This window comes from Egretta garzetta, unplaced genomic scaffold, assembly GCF_000687185.1.
Source record: "Egretta garzetta isolate BGI_Z169 unplaced genomic scaffold, ASM68718v1 scaffold476, whole genome shotgun sequence".
Classification (NCBI taxonomy): domain Eukaryota; kingdom Metazoa; phylum Chordata; class Aves; order Pelecaniformes; family Ardeidae; genus Egretta; species Egretta garzetta.
The window spans coordinates 62,100-79,535 of NW_009259979.1; the positions used below are offsets into that span (position 1 = coordinate 62,100).

Below are 17,436 nucleotides of genomic sequence, written 5' to 3' on the forward strand. Positions count from 1 at the left end.
TCAGTGTGGGCGGGCGGGCCACTTCCGATTTTTGGTCTTTCTGCAAGTGTGTGGCTGTGGGGAGACTCTGCCCTGAGCTTGCACACACGGCTCTTCCTCGCTCCAGTTACCGGCATGTGAAAAGGAGGAGGTGGGAGCAAATCTTCTCTGTCGAGCCGGATGGATTTTGAAGGCTAAAGGCGCAGTGACCTGCTTGGATGTCAGAGGTACTAGCCTTGTGCTGGCGTTTGTGAGCTCCCTGAGCTCCCCTCTGCCTGCCACAGGAGCCCTTCGTCTGCTCCTACAGGATTTCTCTCTCCAGTGTGGGATATCTTACCTGACATTGAAACACCTCTGATTTTTTTTTTTTTTTTTTCCCCTCTCTAGTCAAACACCACAGTGCTGCATTGCTGATGGAGAAGCAGAAAGCACAATACACTGGTCCAGGGTTTCCCAGACCAACTTTTCCCGGCTGCCCTGCGCTGGGCGAGGCGGAGGTGCCGGGATGGCGTGTTGGCTCACGTAATACCGGAGAGGCAGCAGCGCGGGGCTGCAGGCAGGCACGCACCGACAGGCAGGGCCAGGTTGTCTCCCTGCCCTGCCTGCAGCCTCCTTCCCCGCTGGCACTGAGCGTGGGCTGGAGAAGTGGGCTGGCGTTGGGCTCCGGCTGGGGAGCGTGCTTTTGGAGGGGCCCGGTGGGATGAGGGGATCGCTCAGCATGACCCTGGGGATCGCTGTTTGGGAAACTGCTGTGCTTGCTGGCTTGTGTTGCTCAAATCAGGTAACAAGCACCATGTGCAGTTGAGGAGTGGGGAAAGTACGTTGTGAAAAAATTCCCCAAGATAATCTTAGTAGCGCTAGGAAGGAAGAAAACAGTCAAAAAGCCCCTGCAGACGCTTGAGTAAAACCCAATCTGACTTGGGAGTAAAGGAGGGTGAAGGCGGGACTTTGGGTTGGTAAGTCCTGCCCTAATTACCTCTGCAGCCCAGAAAGTGCTGTGTCAGCACATGGTCAGCGGTATCGTGCCATAAGCCTTTGCCGGAGTGTCTTAGCAGTACCAAGCAGATATTAAAAGCCTCAAGTACAGCATGAACAAATATCTGCAATATTTATTAACCGCGGGGAGCTCAGGTAATTCTTTGAAGTTTTTGACTTAACTGCGGAGTGAACTTGTGTTTTTCTGGGGGTTGCAGTACGTGAAGAAGCAGCTGCGAGAGAAATGCCCTCTCCAGAGAGGCTTTCACGTGTCAGCCATTCATTTAACGTGAGGCTTTGGTCCTCGAGGTTGCATCTGTCTCTGAAATACATGGACTGTGCAAAAAAACCTCAGCTCTGCTTTGGAGGGTTTAGTTAGACAAAGATTTTCGTTTCTCTGTGAGAACGAGCCTTTTTATTAAAAAGGATCCGTGCTGAGAGCTGGGGCGTGCGTTGGGTTCGCTGGTTAAGAGTCGGCGGAGCTGCAGGTGTCTGAGTTGTAAAGGAGCTGTGAACTATTAATTCCAGCTTAACTAAAGCCGGACAGGTTTTAAAACGAGTTTAAGTTTTGGTTTTAGCTCTTCATAAGTCACAGCTGAAGTTTTTAAATGTAACATAGCTTTTCTTTAGTTTTTAACTTTGCTTTTCTAAGTGTCCAGTTGTGACTGTATTGAAATACTGTTGGGTTTTTGTTTTTTTTTTTTTTCTGAAATGGGAATCCTTCACCCGAAACAGTTAAAGAAATAAGACAGGTTTTGAGAAGATAACTTATCTTGAGCAAGCCAGAGAAAGGCTGGAAAATTAAGCGACTGGTGGGTGAGGAGCGGTGTTACTGCTTTTGACCACGCTGGTCAAAGTAAATTTTCAGTGTGGAGTTGAAGAGAAAAGAAGACACCAGAATAGTTGAAGTATTTATTTATTTTTTTTTCTTCTGCTTATTTGAAAAGAAGACTAGTCAAAGTAAATTTTCAGTGTGGAGTTGAATGGAGAGAAAAGAAGACACCAGAATACTTGAAGTATTTATTTTTTTTTTTTCTTCTGCTTATTTGAAAAGAAGACTTGCTCTACTAATTAAGTTTTGGAGTAGATCCTTAGTTTTACCTAGCACTTGTACGGGAGATGTGGAAATGTTTTCTGGTCTTTTTCTTGGCAACAGGAAAAATAAGTCTCTGTTAATTTTTTTTTTTTTTTTTCCCCCCCAAACAGAACTTCAACTTTTCTTATATATTGAGGAATAACTTTAAAGCTAAAATGAGAGAGGGAATGGAAAGAGCTCCAAAGAATCCAAACATTGAATATCCAGATTAATGTATCATCGATTTTAAAACGGTGAGACGCCTTCTAGCCTGTGTGGTGACAGGCTGTGGGGTCGGGGGAGCAGCCTGGGGAGCAGTCGTGATATTGGGGTGCCAGCCTTTGCTTTCTGCCCCTCTCCTGGCAAATACACCGATTATGTTTCTCACATTCCTTCCCTAGGTCATGGGAGAAATGTACCGATGGTGTGATTTCCCCTTAGGAAAACATTGCATTTATCACGGATCTTGACAAGCCTCTGATGCTCCTTGCCTACCGCTGTTGTTTTAGCACCGGAGAGGGTGGGACTGTAAATTGCTGTAGCGATAGAGGAATGTAAACGATGGCTTTTGCGTCGGCCAGAACATCTTGCTCTGGCTTTGGCATCCTTGGATTTAACTAGTGTTGCTGTGTGAAGCAAAGATGGTCCCAGCTGTCCTCCAGGACTGGCTGTGAGGCTACCAAGCTACCATATTTTGTAGGCTTGAGGACCTTTTAGATGCCTCTTCTGCTGCATCGGAGGCAAAACTGCACAAAATTGTGTTTTCCTGACTAAAATTAGGAGGTGTACTGCTTCCCTGGAGGGTGCTGTCTGAGCTGCTTTGAGGGGTGTGCCCTAAGGTCCTCCCGTCAAAGTGAGTTTCCCACCCGGGTGAGTCGATCCCTGATAAAGCTGCCTGCTCGGGAGCAACACGGCCCACGTTGGAGCTGCTCCCTTGCCGGACTGAACCCACTCGGGCAGGTCCGTGTCTCCTCTTTGGCCACAGCAGGTCAGTGAGAAAACGGCTCATGGCTTGTACAGGGATGATGTCTGGCCGCTCTTGTCCCTTGGTGTGATCCACCCCTCCTTACGTTGGTTGTGACACCCTCCGGTGAACCCCCTGGTCAACCAGTTCAACCCACGGAAACGGTCCTTTGGTGGCACCAAGCACTTACGTTGGCTGACAACATCTGGTGAAACCATACCCTGAACTTAGGCTTTGTCACAGCAGGTTTAAAAATACCGCAGTGTGATGGATGACTGTTCAAACTTTTTTCAGCCTTGCTAATATAAGACTTTCTTTTCTCATATTTGCTTCCTTTTTTTCCACTAAAGAAATGACCACGTTGGTTCACGATGTGCTTTGGTGCTGTGGCATCAAATACCTCTCATGGAGTAACAAACGCAAGGAGTGGGGTGTGTAGGGAGAGGCCAGCTTGGACTAGACCGGCTGTAACACCTCTGAGACCTTGTTTTCCTTATGTTCTTAGACCAGCACAAGGTTATCTATGCTTTTAATAGTTAATTTTAATAACTAAGTTTAGTATTTAAAAAGAGAAAGAAGGAACAAAAAAAAAAATCATTAGCACTAGGGTTATATTTAAAGTGGAAGAAACATTTCTCTTAGCTCCTCTTACCTGCCCTCCTAACCCATTTACTCCAGGTAATTATTTGAAATGTACTATTTTAAATCTCAGTGTTAATTATTTCCAAGTGGTTGGGTATTATTGTTAAATTAATTGTTGGAAATTTGCTTTGGGTACTTGCAAATGAAGTCTGTACCAAAACCTGCCATTTCTTTCGCGCTGTTTAATTCTGAAGAGCAGCAAAACTCAGCCTGCTGGGAAAGCCTTTTTGAAACATTTTGTTCTTGAGAAACCGCTGTCTCTTCTGTGAAGCATTAAATGAAAAGCCTAAAATAATTTTCCAATGGTGATAATTCTTCTGTAATCGCAAAGGTTGTCCATTTGCTAAGTACTGGCACTGTAAACACAGGCAAGCTGTTAAGCTAACAAAGCTGTTCTGGTGACGTTAAAATAAAAATGCTTTTTTTTTTTTTTTTTTCTTCCCCTCCAAAGAGGTCTCCCAACAGCTTTCACCTCGCCCATCTCCTGATGAATGCACCTTTTGTCGCCAGCTCCAGGTGACCCAGGAAAATGGGTGACTTCAGCAGCAGAGGGTCTCAAAAGTGTTTGCTGTCTTTTGGCCGGTGCTGGTCCCTCTGCGGCTGGGCCAGCAAACCCTTCCGTTCCGAGATCCGAATTGCCGTGAATTTGAAAGTTTCTAATTTTTGTGTCCTTTTTTTGTTTAGCAACAGCCGCTGCTGCTTAGCAGCTTGGTGTTGTATCTGGAGGGAAGGTAGTTGTCATCCATGTCCCACATGCGTGCAAGAGCTTGACTCTTCTTCCAAAACCTGCAGGTTTATGACGTTGAGTACCCGTCACACCTTCGGGCTTTTCTGTATTTAAAACATCTGAAGAATGTGTTCTGGTAAGGTGCTTGGAAAAAAAAAAAAAGACATCTTTTTCTCCAGAATGATTCACTGTAAAATTAGTTTTAACATCAAACAGGTGACCTTGTACTCCCATTATTCATTTAATGTCAGCTTTTGTTTACTGCCTTTGCCTGTTGCACAAACTAGAAGGACCAGTGCAAGGAGTCGCTGGCTTACAGAAGCTCTGTAATAAACCAGCTCCACCTCGGAACTGAGCCCTCGTTTCCCAGAACCAACATGACTGTAACCAGGAGAAAAACAAACTTGTTTTTTGGGAAGAATCTTGGTTATCTATGCCAAGAAGAATCTTGGTATGCTTCTGTATACTCTGTGCTGAAATGGCTGATTTAGGTGCGGCTCATTTTGGTATATTCTAAAGTAGTTCTAGGTGAAATAAATTGTCCGCTGAGGTCCTATGTAAATTATAAATAACTTTTTTGTATAGCGTTCATGTTAACTTCACTTTTTTGTGTCTCAGAAGGACTATTTCAGGTCTGAGGTGCAAACTATTTTAATAAATTAATGTATTTTAAAGAGTTTCCTGATAGCAGTTGAGTTCCCAATCCTATAAGGAGTTGGCATCTCAAGTCTCATTATCTCATGATTCTCAAAGGACAGTGTAGACTCGCCATTTTACATCCATCCAAACCCAGTTATTTCATTACGTGGTGCCTCTCGCTCATTTTGCTTCAGCAGAAATACTGCAGACCTCTTGTATATCAGAATAGCAAACCCAGCGTAGTTCCTCCTGGAGTAATCTTTCTTTACGCCGCGGGTATTCATTATTGGTGTTTAAAATGGAGAGGAATACATGCAAAAGCTGAAGAAGACTACTTGGAATCTTGTATCCAGGTTGTAAGAAAGGGTGTGTGGGTGTAGCTGGGTGCCTGCCTGCGTGCGACTGGGCTCAGTTGCCCAGAGATCCTTTCCTCTCCTAGGTTCCTAGGAATATAATTAGGTGCTGAAAAGGTGGCCTGACTTCAGATAGCGTATTTAATTTCTCTGACTTTGGGGACTGGTGTGTATATGGCTCCCCATATATATATGTGTGTGTGTGTATGTATGTATATATAAAGAGATCCCCTACAATGTAGTTTCCACTACATTATCTGCAAATGCATCGTGGCCAAAGGTGACAGTCCTGATTAGTAGCGTGGAGCCCACTTACACAAGTGTCTTTCATGGAAATGGTAGCCTTTGATCAGCAGCCCTTGGGTAATCCATCAGGCCTCCTACACACCTACAAAAGAGCTCTTTCACGACGATGTCTCAAAGCCTGCAGGCGTTTTCGGAGCTTATCATGTATTTTTACATCTGGTCATTCCATTGAAAGAAAACGTGCAAATTAGTTTTATACCGTAGATGAACAGCAGAGAAGCAGACACCACCAGGTCTGCACTTAGGTTGTCTTCTGCTTTCTCTGTACCCTGATCTATTTAAAATAGTTTGCTTTTCTGCGTGGACAAGATGTCTTTTGTGTAGTTTGGGGTTGGGTTTTTTTGTGTGTGTGCAGTAGTGGGTATTTTTTATTATTATTTTGGCAAGTCCTTTGATCCAGACTCCGTGGTCTTGCCTCTGTTTATAGGCCACCTAATCCTTACCGCTGCACAAATTACCAGGCTTTCAGCTGTTCCCTTAACGCTGCTTGTGCTGAATTTTAGGTCCATCTTGAGTTAGGGGGTAATAGCTGACTCCTGCAGACTTCCCTGCACTGGCCTTCTCTGCCGCTATGGAGCTGACGTTTCGCAGAGTGGTGAGAAATGAGGTGGTGGGTATGGAGGGCTCTCTGTTCTTTATCAGCTGTTAGGCTAATATTTATACCTAATCATTTTGATAATCTCTTTATATATACTAGCCTTGATGATGCTGCTGTTTGCATCTAGGGTTGTTCCTGTTCTTTCCTAGTTACTGGCATTTCTTTGTGGTTTCTTTTTCTAGTGAGGCTCTGGATATCAGTCCGCCCGGTGTACGCCACCAGCTGAGATGCTCTGGTTTGCCACCTTCTCCCTCCCTCTCTCCCCTGGGGTATGGGCTGTGCTGGGTGTCGTAATGGGGAAGCGCAGACGCTAGTTTTGGAAATGCTCTTTGTATCTTTGTTGTAAAGCACTTTGCGATAGGTAAAGGGGAGCTGGTTATAGAAATATATCACCTTGTTCCTTTTTTCCCCATGCTTCTGGCCCTGAGCACAGCTCAGACTGTTGCTGCGATTGCCCAGAGTCCCTGCTCAATCAGGAGCTAATTGGTTTGGAAAAAAACCTTTGCAAACCCAAGGGGGTAAAGAGCGTTTTATGAAACCACTACCTTTATTTTAACTCGGTCTCTTATTATTCTGCTTGCTTGGAGGTTGGTTCTGCCAACTGCTAGGCAAGTTCTTATTACCGAAGGGAGCCGTGCATTCATGGATCCTCTCCAAAAAAAAAAAAAATCCAAGACAAAACTTGGTCTTGTGGGACTGGTAGAAACAACTCCTGTAAACACTGCTCGTTTCTGGCTGTTACAAGAAATTCTCTCATCCCTGTTAGGCCTGAGAGGTTGGGTTTTTTTCCTGTCTTTTATCTCTCTGCTTATTGTTTTGACCTTCTACATATTCATGTTGGAAAGCCAGCTTTACTACTGTCCTTCTAGAAAATAACAAAAAGTTCCTCTGGAATAGCAGCATCCAGAGACACGATGATACAACAAGGATTGAAAACTCTTCAAGGAAAAAAGCAGCCATTAACTTACCCGTAGCTTCTTTTAGCTTGCTACATGCAGTCATCTTTATTGCTGGGTTCCTCCATTACAAGTCTCATTTTTCAAGGTGCAGTTATTTTCCTGCCTGTTTTTGGCAAGCAGGGTCCCTGTTGCTCCGCACACATGTGTGAACCTTTTCCCTTCCTTTTCACCATGAGTTGGAAAGGAAGAATTTGGAACACCATGGCAGAAAGTGGAGGGTGTTTATACTTCTGACAACTGCTCCCATGTCCTTTTCAAGATGAATGTTACAGATGAGCTTTAATGGACTCCCAGTTGTAAGTTGTCCATTGGATGGGTTGCTTTAGCATTTCCATATTGTTCCATAGGGTGGACCATCGCTCACCAAAAGCTCTGTTGTAGAGCTGTGCTCGGAAAAGCCATGCAGCGTGGTTGCAGTGTATCCTCTGTTCGTAGTCCTAGAAATGCCCATGTAAAAGAGGCCACCTAAGGGACTTGTCTGAAAAGACAAATGTCGGAAAAGAGAAATGTTCTGGGTGTTTAATGTCTGTCTTGGTGGTTCTATGTGGTTGAGTTGAGTTGGACCTGTAGTTTTTCCACATTAGCAGCGCTCAGTTTGTCGGTTCAAATAAGATTGGCTTTCCTGCAGCTGCCATGAGAAATACGGAGCTTTGAGGAATATTGGAGGCTTTCAGTGGGCTGTAGGCATTGGCATTGATAAATGAGAACCTAATCCATGGGTTTCATACTGGAATCCTCTTACCTCCCTTGGTCGCTTCATTGAATTAAGCAGATAATTCTGTGCATACTCAGCTCTTCTTGGTCCTAATACAGTGATTATTCTTTGGTGCCCTGAAGAATATTTTATAGAGCTTTTCTGTGAGCAATAAAAGCACTTTGTTAAGAGATCTTAAGTCCTTAAGGCCCAGGAACAATCCACGCTAGCCATGCACCTGCCGTTGGCTAGAGAATGTCACCGGTGGCTTTCAGTATCAAACGTCTCTTCTGTGGTGACGAGAGCATGGCTTTTGGTAGTGTCTTCCAGTAGTGGGTTTTGATGAGAGAAGACCTTAAAAAGACCTTTTGAAAACTTTACTCCAAAGAAAATTTTAACTAAATTGCTGGCAGTAAATTATTTTTTTCCATCTCTTTTACAGAACGAGGCTATGATCCCTATAATCCAGAGCTTCCGAGGCCCTCGCTGGAGGCAGAGGATGGCGCGCTGGCTGACATTACAGATGTGACACCTGGTATTCTGGAGCTGGAGCTGGTCAACAAGGCCATTGAGGCAGTCAAAAACGAAGTTGAGAGAGAGCAGAAGAAGTATGAGGAGCTGCTGGAAACGACAAAGGAGTTCAGTGCTTCAGAGGCCTCCTCGCTCATTTCTAATACACCTGTGTCAGCTGCTGGGACACAAAATGATTCATTTACCTCCTTAGAATATCATCCAGGTAGCTACAACTTTAATAATAACTCGGACTACAACCCTACTCCGCTTGCTGCTGCTAGCCGGTCAAGTAAATACACTTTGGATACTTCCCGATCTAAAGGTAGCTCACTGGAATATGTTCCCAAGGCTGTAGTACAGAATAAAAAATACAGCAGCACTGTCACTAACAATAAATATGTGATTGATGACTCTAAGCCTTCTACGGACTTGGAATATGACCCACTTTCAAATTACTCAGCCAGGCTTTTGAGCAAAGCCACAACAAAGGAACCAAAGGGGTCTAAAAGGGGTAGGGTGTCTAGTTATGAGGAATCTTATTCTCCGTCGCGAAAGAAGCTTTGTGAAGTACCTGATGACTATGAAGTGTACGCCAGGTTCTCTTCTTCTGAAGACGAGGCTGATGTGGAATATAAGCAAACTTCTGTTAGCTCACAATCAAAAGCTGGTTCTGAAAGTGAATCAAATGATGGGCTACCCAACAAAGAGCAGAGCACCAAACTGGATGGCTTTGCTTCCCAGGATAGCAAAGAAGCAGCAGGACAATATGGCATGGAAGACCTTCCAAGTTCACAGAAAAGTCTTGCCAAAAACTTAGCAGACAAGAATGCAAAAGGAGCGAAATTGTGTTCTGGTAAGAATGACCAGGAAATTGAAAATAAAAACAAAGACTCGAAAGACAAAACAAAAAGGAAGAAATCAGATGGTAGTAAAACACCTGGCCTCAGTGAGGTTGGTAAGAAGGAGAAAAGTAAAAATACAGAAAAAGACAAAGTGCTCAAGAAAGAAGAAAAATTAAAAACCAAGAGCGAAGAGAAAAACTGCAAAGATAAAAGTGTCAAAGTGAAAACTGATGGGAATTTAAAGAAACCTGAAAAACAAAAGTCAGAAAAATTAGATGGGCTTAAAAAAGAAAAATCCAAGTCTCCCAGCAGTAGCTCAGGAAAAAACAAGAGTGAAGGTGTCACCAAAGGCTCTGGTACAGAGAAGCTGGGGAGCAGCAAGAAAGACTCCAAGCTGAAAACGGCTGACGTGAAAAATGGTAAGGAAACCTGTGACCGTAAAACCAAAGAGAAAGGGACCAAGACGCCAGCACTGGAGCGAAAGAAAGAAAAGGTCAGTTCTACAGAAAAAGGAGATCCAAAGAAGGGTCGGAAGCAGCAGAGTTTGAGTCATGTTGACCTGTTTGGCGATGAGAGTGGAGATGACGATGACAAAGGCCGGCCTTTGCCATCCACGTTACTTGATGTGAGCTCGGACTCGGATGGTGATGACTGTGGTTCAGACTCTGAGAGTGAAAATGAAGGGACAACAAAGAAAGTGAAGCGCTCTAAATTGTCCAAGTCATCGTCGTCTTCCTCAACATCTGATGACATTGATTATTCCATCCTTGAGAAAGACTTGGACTTTGAGTCAGATCCAATGGAAGAGTGTCTCAGGATCTTTAATGAATCTACAGATGTGAAAACTGAAGACAAGGGAAGGCTGGGGAAACAGGTAATGCTGGTTTGGGTTGGTTGGTTGGTTCTCTCACCTCTAAATGTGAAAGGACTCTGGTTTAGTTTAGTGGTGTTGCTTATTTCAAGTAGCTGAAGAGGGCTACGGAGGGAGACTCCCTATGTTGGAAGAATCTCATCCTTGTCCTGACTGAATGCTTTGAAGAGTTTGCACCTGACTTTACCTGGATTGAAAGCTGCTGTGAAATGTAAGGATTCACTTACCTTTTGGGTGGAAGGCCTTTAGCTTTCAGGGTTATTGGTTACTTCTGTCGCCATCTGGCCTAAGAACCATGGTGTCCTGGATGGCTGGAGAAGGGGCTTCAGAGAGCATGTTGTGGATGTTGCAAAGCTAATCCACGTTTGCTAATCTGGGCGATGCTGCCTTGTTGCAGCGTAGTTTAAGGAATTTACTGGCAGGTAGAACCAGGCCAATGTGTTGGTGCAAGTAAGTCGATGTAGTTGGCACTACATGTTGGCGACTCCCCAAATTACTGTTTCCTATTTTAAACGCATACTGCAGATATTTTATGAGGATCTCTGGATACTTTGCAGGTGGTGCAAATAAGAAATGGAGGGTAAAATTTCTTCAAAAGGTAGAAGGGGTTTCAGAATAAGGTGGTACAAAGACGTTTACGTAAAAAGGCTTCTGCCAGTGACTGTGAGGTGGTCCCCAGAGGATGTGAGACCCTCGTTTTCCAAGATTAAAACAGCATGGAGCGAGTGTAAAAGGCTAGAAAGCGGCTGCTGGCAGTGATCCTCAGCTTCTGAGGCAGGGAAGTAGGAGCAGACAAAACTCATCCTTCATCTTCCAACATCCGAGTTTGTCTGGGCAGCAAGAGCAAACCCTTGATCCCAGGAGCGACTGCCTGTTGGGATGCTTTTCCTTGCATACAGAGCAGGTGTTCAGGGAATTGGATTGGACTGAATTAGTGGGGCAAGGTGACAAAATCATAGAATCACAAAATGCTTTGGGTTGGAAGGGAACCCTAGAGGTGACCCAGCCTAACCCCCCTGCAGGGAGCAGGGACACCTTGAACCAGATCAGGTTGCTCACAGCCCCATCCAACCTGGCCTGGAATGTTCCCAGGGATGGGGAAAATCGGGTGCCCTCTGTGTGGGTGGGGACGGGGGGGTCCCAAAAGCTGAGTGCATCTTTCCAAGGAATTACCAAGTGGCTTCAGCTGCAGCTATCCTGTGTCCACAAGGCAATGGAGGTACTGGGACTCCATCTTCCAGCGTGTTCCAGTTTAGACCCCTTCAAACACAGCAAGACTCCCTTTGGGGTAATTGATCTGAAGGAGGGGCAGGGCGAGTGCAGCAGGAACCCTGCGGCTGCACGGTGGAAAGCCAGTTTCTCCTGGTACGGTGGTTTGCTGTCTTTTACTCTAAAAATGGCATCAGGAATTGGTGCTGGTTTTCAGGCTTTTGTTAGTTGGGTGGATGAAGTGGCTGTGAATTCTTCCATTCATGACCATCCGTACACAGAGGACAAAGTGATGGGCAGCGTGGGGAGGAGAGCTCATCTTTTGAAAAGAGTAGCGGGACTATTAAAGCTTTTTGCTGAACTCTCTGTTGCAGTAACGTCCCCGATCCGTGCTGAGAGAAATCAGTGTTGCTGACAAGTAAAGACCTTTTTTACACTTGTGCGAAATGCCTTGGTAGAAGAAACTATATAAAGCAGTTGTGTGTAATGATTTTCTTCTGAACTATTAAGCATTACTTGATTTTGCTTGTTTAAAATTCAGCTTGCTTGCTTTCGGTGGGTAGCGTAATTCCCAGCTAGGAACGAGCACTTTCTTTTTGGCTTTGTTTCTTCAAATTGCCTGGTTTAAGTGAAAATAAAATACGGGCACGCGATCTATAGTGGGAAATACTGATCTGTTTAGAGCTTTCCAAATACGGGATGAAGCAAAGTGGGCTGAATTCAGAAAGTGCTGAAGCAGGGGCTGCCGCTCACCGCAAACGGTTCCTCCTGGCATGGAGTGGCAATGTTCAGCCGTCCGCAGCCACGTGTGTTTCCTTTGCACGTGCTTTACCTTCTATCCCTGCATTAAAATGTTCACTTCCCCCTGTTTTGGAAAGCGAGGAACAAGCATTGCAGCAGAGGGGTCCTTCTTCGCGAGCTGGGTGTTCGTAAGCAGGTACCTGCTTCCCCGCTGTGTTTCTGGCAGGTGGAATTTTTTGTTTGTTTATGGAATAATTTTGTAGATGGAGCCCATGGTCTCCATGGCCCATCTCCATGGTGGAGCCCATTTGGTCTCGGTAATGTGCTAATCCTGAGGGAAAGGTACATGAGGGCGTGCAGTACTTTTCCCTCGAGAAGGATCACTTTGTGAGTGTTTATTGGGGATGTAACTGAATTAAGAGACTTACCGAGTTCCTAGAGAGCGAAGTGATTCAGCGGGAAGTGCTCGTCCTGAGTGCCCTTGTGGTGAGGAACGCAAGCTCAGCCGAAGTGGAGTCTGAGCTCGTCTCCAAATCCAGCCTTCAGCTCTGTCGCTGAATTTCTAAGAGGTTGTCGGGCTTGCCTCTGCTCAGAGCCTCGCCAGGGGTTGTGTTGGAAAACTGAAAGCAAGATTGACCGGAGAGCCGCTACAGTTTTGAAAAATGAACTCGTGGAGTGTGTTTTGTATAAATGAACAGCAGAGTCGAATTCAAAGAAGATTTTAAAGCAGTTCCCTCCCCATCCCTCCTCCAGCAGTGAGTCTGAGATGTTAGCTCAGAAGTAGCTTTGGCTGGAGAGGTGCTGTTACTTCCCCTGGGTTTCTGCCTGTACAAATGCATGACCTGGGGATTTGTCACCGCCGGCTTTCTGCAGATATGGCTGTGGATAAAACTGCAGAGAAACATTTCCCTAAATGTGGAGTGGGGGCACCGTGGTTTGGTGTCGAGCAGGTTTTCAGGACCTGCTCTGGCAGCACGTTATACAAGGGCAGAAATGAGTTGGCTGCCAAGTTCTTGCCAAAAGAACCCTCCAACCCCCTCTGGATTTTAAGAATGCCGTGAAAGGCGAGGGGTGTGAGTGGCTGGCAGGAGAAGGGTGTTCAAGTTTCCCGTGGTGGGAAGGGGTCGTCCTGAATCGTGCCAAGGCTGCCCAGTGCACAGCTCGTGGGGCGACGGCTTGGGTGGGAACTGCAACGCTGCTGTTTGCTGGCTTCATCGGTGGCTCTTGGGTTCAAAACAAGCTTTGTTTCTGTAGTGCAGCAGCTGAGCACGTGCTGTTCTCACCCGCCACCTGCAAGGACTTTCTGTTAACCCGAAGGGAGACTTTTTGGGTCTCCTCGTTGAGAGGGATCTTCAAGTCTATGCAATTTTGGAAGCTTGTTCTTTTCTTTTTCAGCTATCCAAAGAGGAAGGAAATGAAGAAAAGACAGAAGATAATTTAACTACCTTGTTTCCTGGCCAAAAAAGAAGGATCTCTCATCTTGTCAAACAAGGAAATGTAAGTGCAGCTTTTAGAAGCAAAAGTTTAGATTCTTGGAAGTGAGAATTTTCTGTCCTGTTACAACACTGGGAAATGACGCAGTCCCATGTTCACACAGCAGCGTGTGGGCTGCTTGCGCTGGGATCCGTTTATGTCAGATTTCTTTTCCTCCCCTTTCTGATTTCTAAAAAACATGGTTACAAATGGCAACAAAACTCTAATAAAAAACCAAGGGTAAGCTGTGGAAGAGTAAATGGATTCTGCACCTTGTAACTCATTGGGATAGATTGAGACGTTAATTTTTCTACATTATAGCTTCATTCAATCACTTAGATAAAAATTAGCTGGCCACAAGGTCAGTCTGTGTCTTGTGGACAAGAGATAGCTGTAGGAATTTGGTCAGGTGTTTAAACCCAGTACCTTATATCTGTTCTGAATCAGCCAAGATACCAACAGTATAGTTTGATACTCTGCTTTCACAATGTGAAAATACTTTAAATGCAGAGGAGAAGAATAGAAAAAAAAGGCAAAGACGACATTCTGATTTTTTTTTTTTCATTTCTTTCTCACTGGGATTTTAATTCATGTTTTCTCTGAGGGTTTAATGTGTTTCCCTCCAGGTGCTGAGCACAGATTAGTTGGTTTTATGTTCCAGCAGGATAAGAGTGAAGGCTTACGCACTGATTTGAGCTGGGTAGTCCAAATTAATTGTTCTTCCTTTCCTCTCTGCCTAGAAAAGGTTTCTTTGCTTTTAATAATTTGAAGCCCTGAGGTCAATACGATGTGTTTTATTTAACTACATATCTTCAGCCAGTTCATGTGTTTTGATAAGGGCCCTTTCTTCCAAAGTGAAGAGATAAGAGGCTGAAGCAAATGGGTTGGAAATTCATTAACTCAAATATTTATTGTAAATAGGAGCTTTTTAGACATGTACAAATCTTTCAATACATTTTCTTAATGTGACAGCTGATCCCAAAATGCTTTCCAAAGATGTGAGCCCCAGCACAGCCATTGCATGGGCAAACAGAGCCGATCTGGTGTGCTGAGCAGCAGCTGCCGTGAGCACGCACCGGGACGTGCGTTCCCTGGAGTATCTCAGCTCCGTGCTGCTGCCAAGTGTGTTCAGGAGGTGCCGTAAGACCTGAACTGCTGCTTTTGCACGCAGAGTTGAGGCTTGTGCTTTGCCGTGTCCCTCCAAGCTGAATATTTGCTCTGTCCTGCTTGTGATTTATAGCTCAAGGACTGAGCAAGCAGCAGGGGAGGGAGCAGAGTTGTAGTTTAGTTGCTGGGGGAAATGGTGGGCCAAAGGAATTGAAGGTGAGGCAGAAGATGAATATTCTGTCCTGCTCGGAAGTCTGTAATTATAATTTAATGGTTGACTGCACTCAGTTTGGTATCCAGAACCTGGTGTCAGCATCAGAGACCAGGAATGCAGGAGGTGCCAGCTTGCCCGCAATTTGTGGTCTCAGAAATGCCATGTTACACACGGGCTGTGCGAGCACACCCTTCTCTGAAGAATTATCAGGAGGGAAGGCCTGTTCCTCAGATTTCAAAGGCTGTTAAGTAGTGTGGAGAAGTTTGTACTGCTGCTGCGTCTCTTGTACTTCTGCTGCTAGAAAACTTCTCTCTTTGCTGACATAATTTCTGGCACCTTTCCTGCAACCTAAATTTGGACATCAAAGAAAATGCATGTGTAACTTGTTTGTGCTGGTAACGGCTGAAGTGGTGAGTTGCCTCCAGAAGTAGGCAGGGGCAGAGCCTGTTTAAAATTCAGAGCTCAGTTTATGTAATGCTCTAATCCCATAAATACGTATGTATGAGACTTTTAAGTAGTTACTGGAACTAGAGACCTGAAACAAGGCTGCTGAGAGGTGGGGAGCTGCTGTAATGCAAGGGCAGATGGCACCGGTTCTTCGGCATGGGAAAGACGGAGAGGGAGAGCACTGTAAAACTCAGCATCGTGTAGCAAAGGGGAATGGAGAATACTTGGTCACTTTTTGATCGCGATGTAAACTAAAGCAGCATGCAGTAGGCTGCACGGGGCTAGATTCATTTTCTAGCACAAGACTTTAGAGCTGAGAGTATTGACAGAGTCCAGAAGTGGGTTAGGCACAGTGATGAGGAGCGTCACACCATTAAACAAGCAGTTCAGATACCACCTACCAATTTAGGAACACGCTGGAGTGCTGGGAGGCCTTGCCTGAGGGTGAATCATTAATGTCATGGGGTTTAGTAGGTGACTCAAAATATTTTGTTCTGGAAGGCAGTTGGAATCTTCTCTCAAAAACCTGTATTTGCTAACAGAGAAGGGGTAAGGGAAAAAGACCTTTCTTGGGTGAATGGAAGGCAGAGGGTGGGGATTGAGCAAGTGAGCGTGCTGGTTCTAAAACTTCTTGTCTGTGCAGGCAGAGGTCCCCAGCAAGCCCGTAATCCGGCCGTACCGTCCCCCCACTGCTCAGGAGGTCTGTTACCAGAGGATCCAGCTGGCTCAGCAGCAGGCGGCACAGCTGGCTGTGGCCGTTCAAAAGGCCTCTCTTTCTTTGCCAGGAGAAAAGAAGAGGATTGCTCACGTGCCAAATGTAGCCCTTTCCGCAGCAGCCAAACAAAGTAAGCCAGCAGCATTATTTGCGATCGCTGTCCTGTCCTCCCCCCTGTTAAAAGACACTGCCTTCTGTTTAAACTTCTCCCGAGCAGATGTGAAACTATCAGGAGATGTGTGGCATTGGCCATGACTTGAATCCTTGCTGATAATAACCAGTGGAAGGTCTTTTCCCTGAGAAATTCCATCCTGTTCTGAAAAGCAACAGACTAGACACATACAGCCCCATTCCCCCGTCTGTCTTACCCAGCCTCCCTCACTTCAGCCTCTTCTTTTTCTGTTTCTTCCTTGGAGTGTGTTTGCTCTTCGCTCGCTCTTCCATTCAAGCCTTCAGAGGTGGCACGAACAGGAGGGAAGTGGTAATTAATGCTTGTTGGTATCCCTTTGTAGTTGGAAGGACTCAGAGCTGACGTGATGGGCAGTTAGTGCATTGTAGCTGACAGGGTTACCTCTTCAAGCTCTGCTGACTCAGTTACCCCAAACCAAACAGAGATGAGGCACGTTTCCTGGCAGAAGGTTCCTTCATCCTTGCCTGGAAGGTGGTAAAATTACCCAATTTGTATCCCTCTGGAGGCTTCCATTCAAAAAAAAATCACAGCTTGCAGCGTGGGCCTTTTATAGTAAGTTCATCCTGGCAACTTGAAGCCCAGTGGTGGGATTTCTACCTAAATATGTTTTCTGTTTCTTGCAGGCCTCGCGAGTAGTAAGACGACTGTGGCTGGCAGGAGTGTCACACCTTCCAATGACTCTGAAGCACCCACCCTTTCTCTGAAGGCTTGCACATTAGCTGGGATGGCTTCAAAGACCACCAGCACCATCGTGCCGAAAAGGATAGCGCACGTTCCCTCCTTACAGGTAAGAGAGATTTTCAAATCTTTCTGGTCATTCCCCATCGAGGGGGCTATGTTTAGCCATGCTGCTCCAAACTTAGCACTCTCTGAAAAACGCTGTTTTGATTAGGTTGATTAAATGGATTTGTTTCTTCCTGTGGTTTTCCTCAATAGCATTGTATAAAAAATTAAACACTTGAGGGGTAGGAGCTTAAAAAGATAGAAATACTTAAGTGCTGCTATGATCTCTTTGACTATTGATTGCTCATCTTTAGTTTGAGTCTTGTGTTGTGCTGTCTGGCTAGGTGTGTCGCTGTTTGTGTCAGGGCTTGGAGCCTCTCGTGTTCAAAAAGCACGGCTGGATGAATGTCCTTCCTGGGCTTTGTGACCCATACTGAGGAAAGTGGTTATAAATAACGTCCTACAGTGACCTATATAGTT

At 45.3% G+C, this 17,436-nt stretch overlaps 1 protein-coding gene across 6 annotated transcripts in view; it reads left to right on the forward strand.

Moving 5' to 3' along the window:
• REXO1 (RNA exonuclease 1 homolog) overlaps positions 1–17,436 on the forward strand; it is a 40,956-nt gene that overhangs the window by 4,628 nt on the left and 18,892 nt on the right. For 4 of the 6 annotated variants that reach the window (XM_035895960.1, XM_035895961.1, XM_035895957.1 and 1 more), the window contains exons 2-5: positions 8,354–10,140; positions 13,483–13,584; positions 15,972–16,173; positions 16,857–17,020. In XM_035895960.1, coding sequence (XP_035751853.1) covers positions 8,354–10,140; positions 13,483–13,584; positions 15,972–16,173; positions 16,857–17,020 — 2,255 coding nt within the window. Of the gene's footprint in view, positions 1–670; positions 1,111–4,371; positions 4,499–8,353; positions 10,141–13,482; positions 13,585–15,971; positions 16,174–16,856; positions 17,021–17,436 lie in introns of those variants that run through there. The other 2 variants (XM_009640446.2, XM_035895959.1) reach the window with 2 other exon arrangements.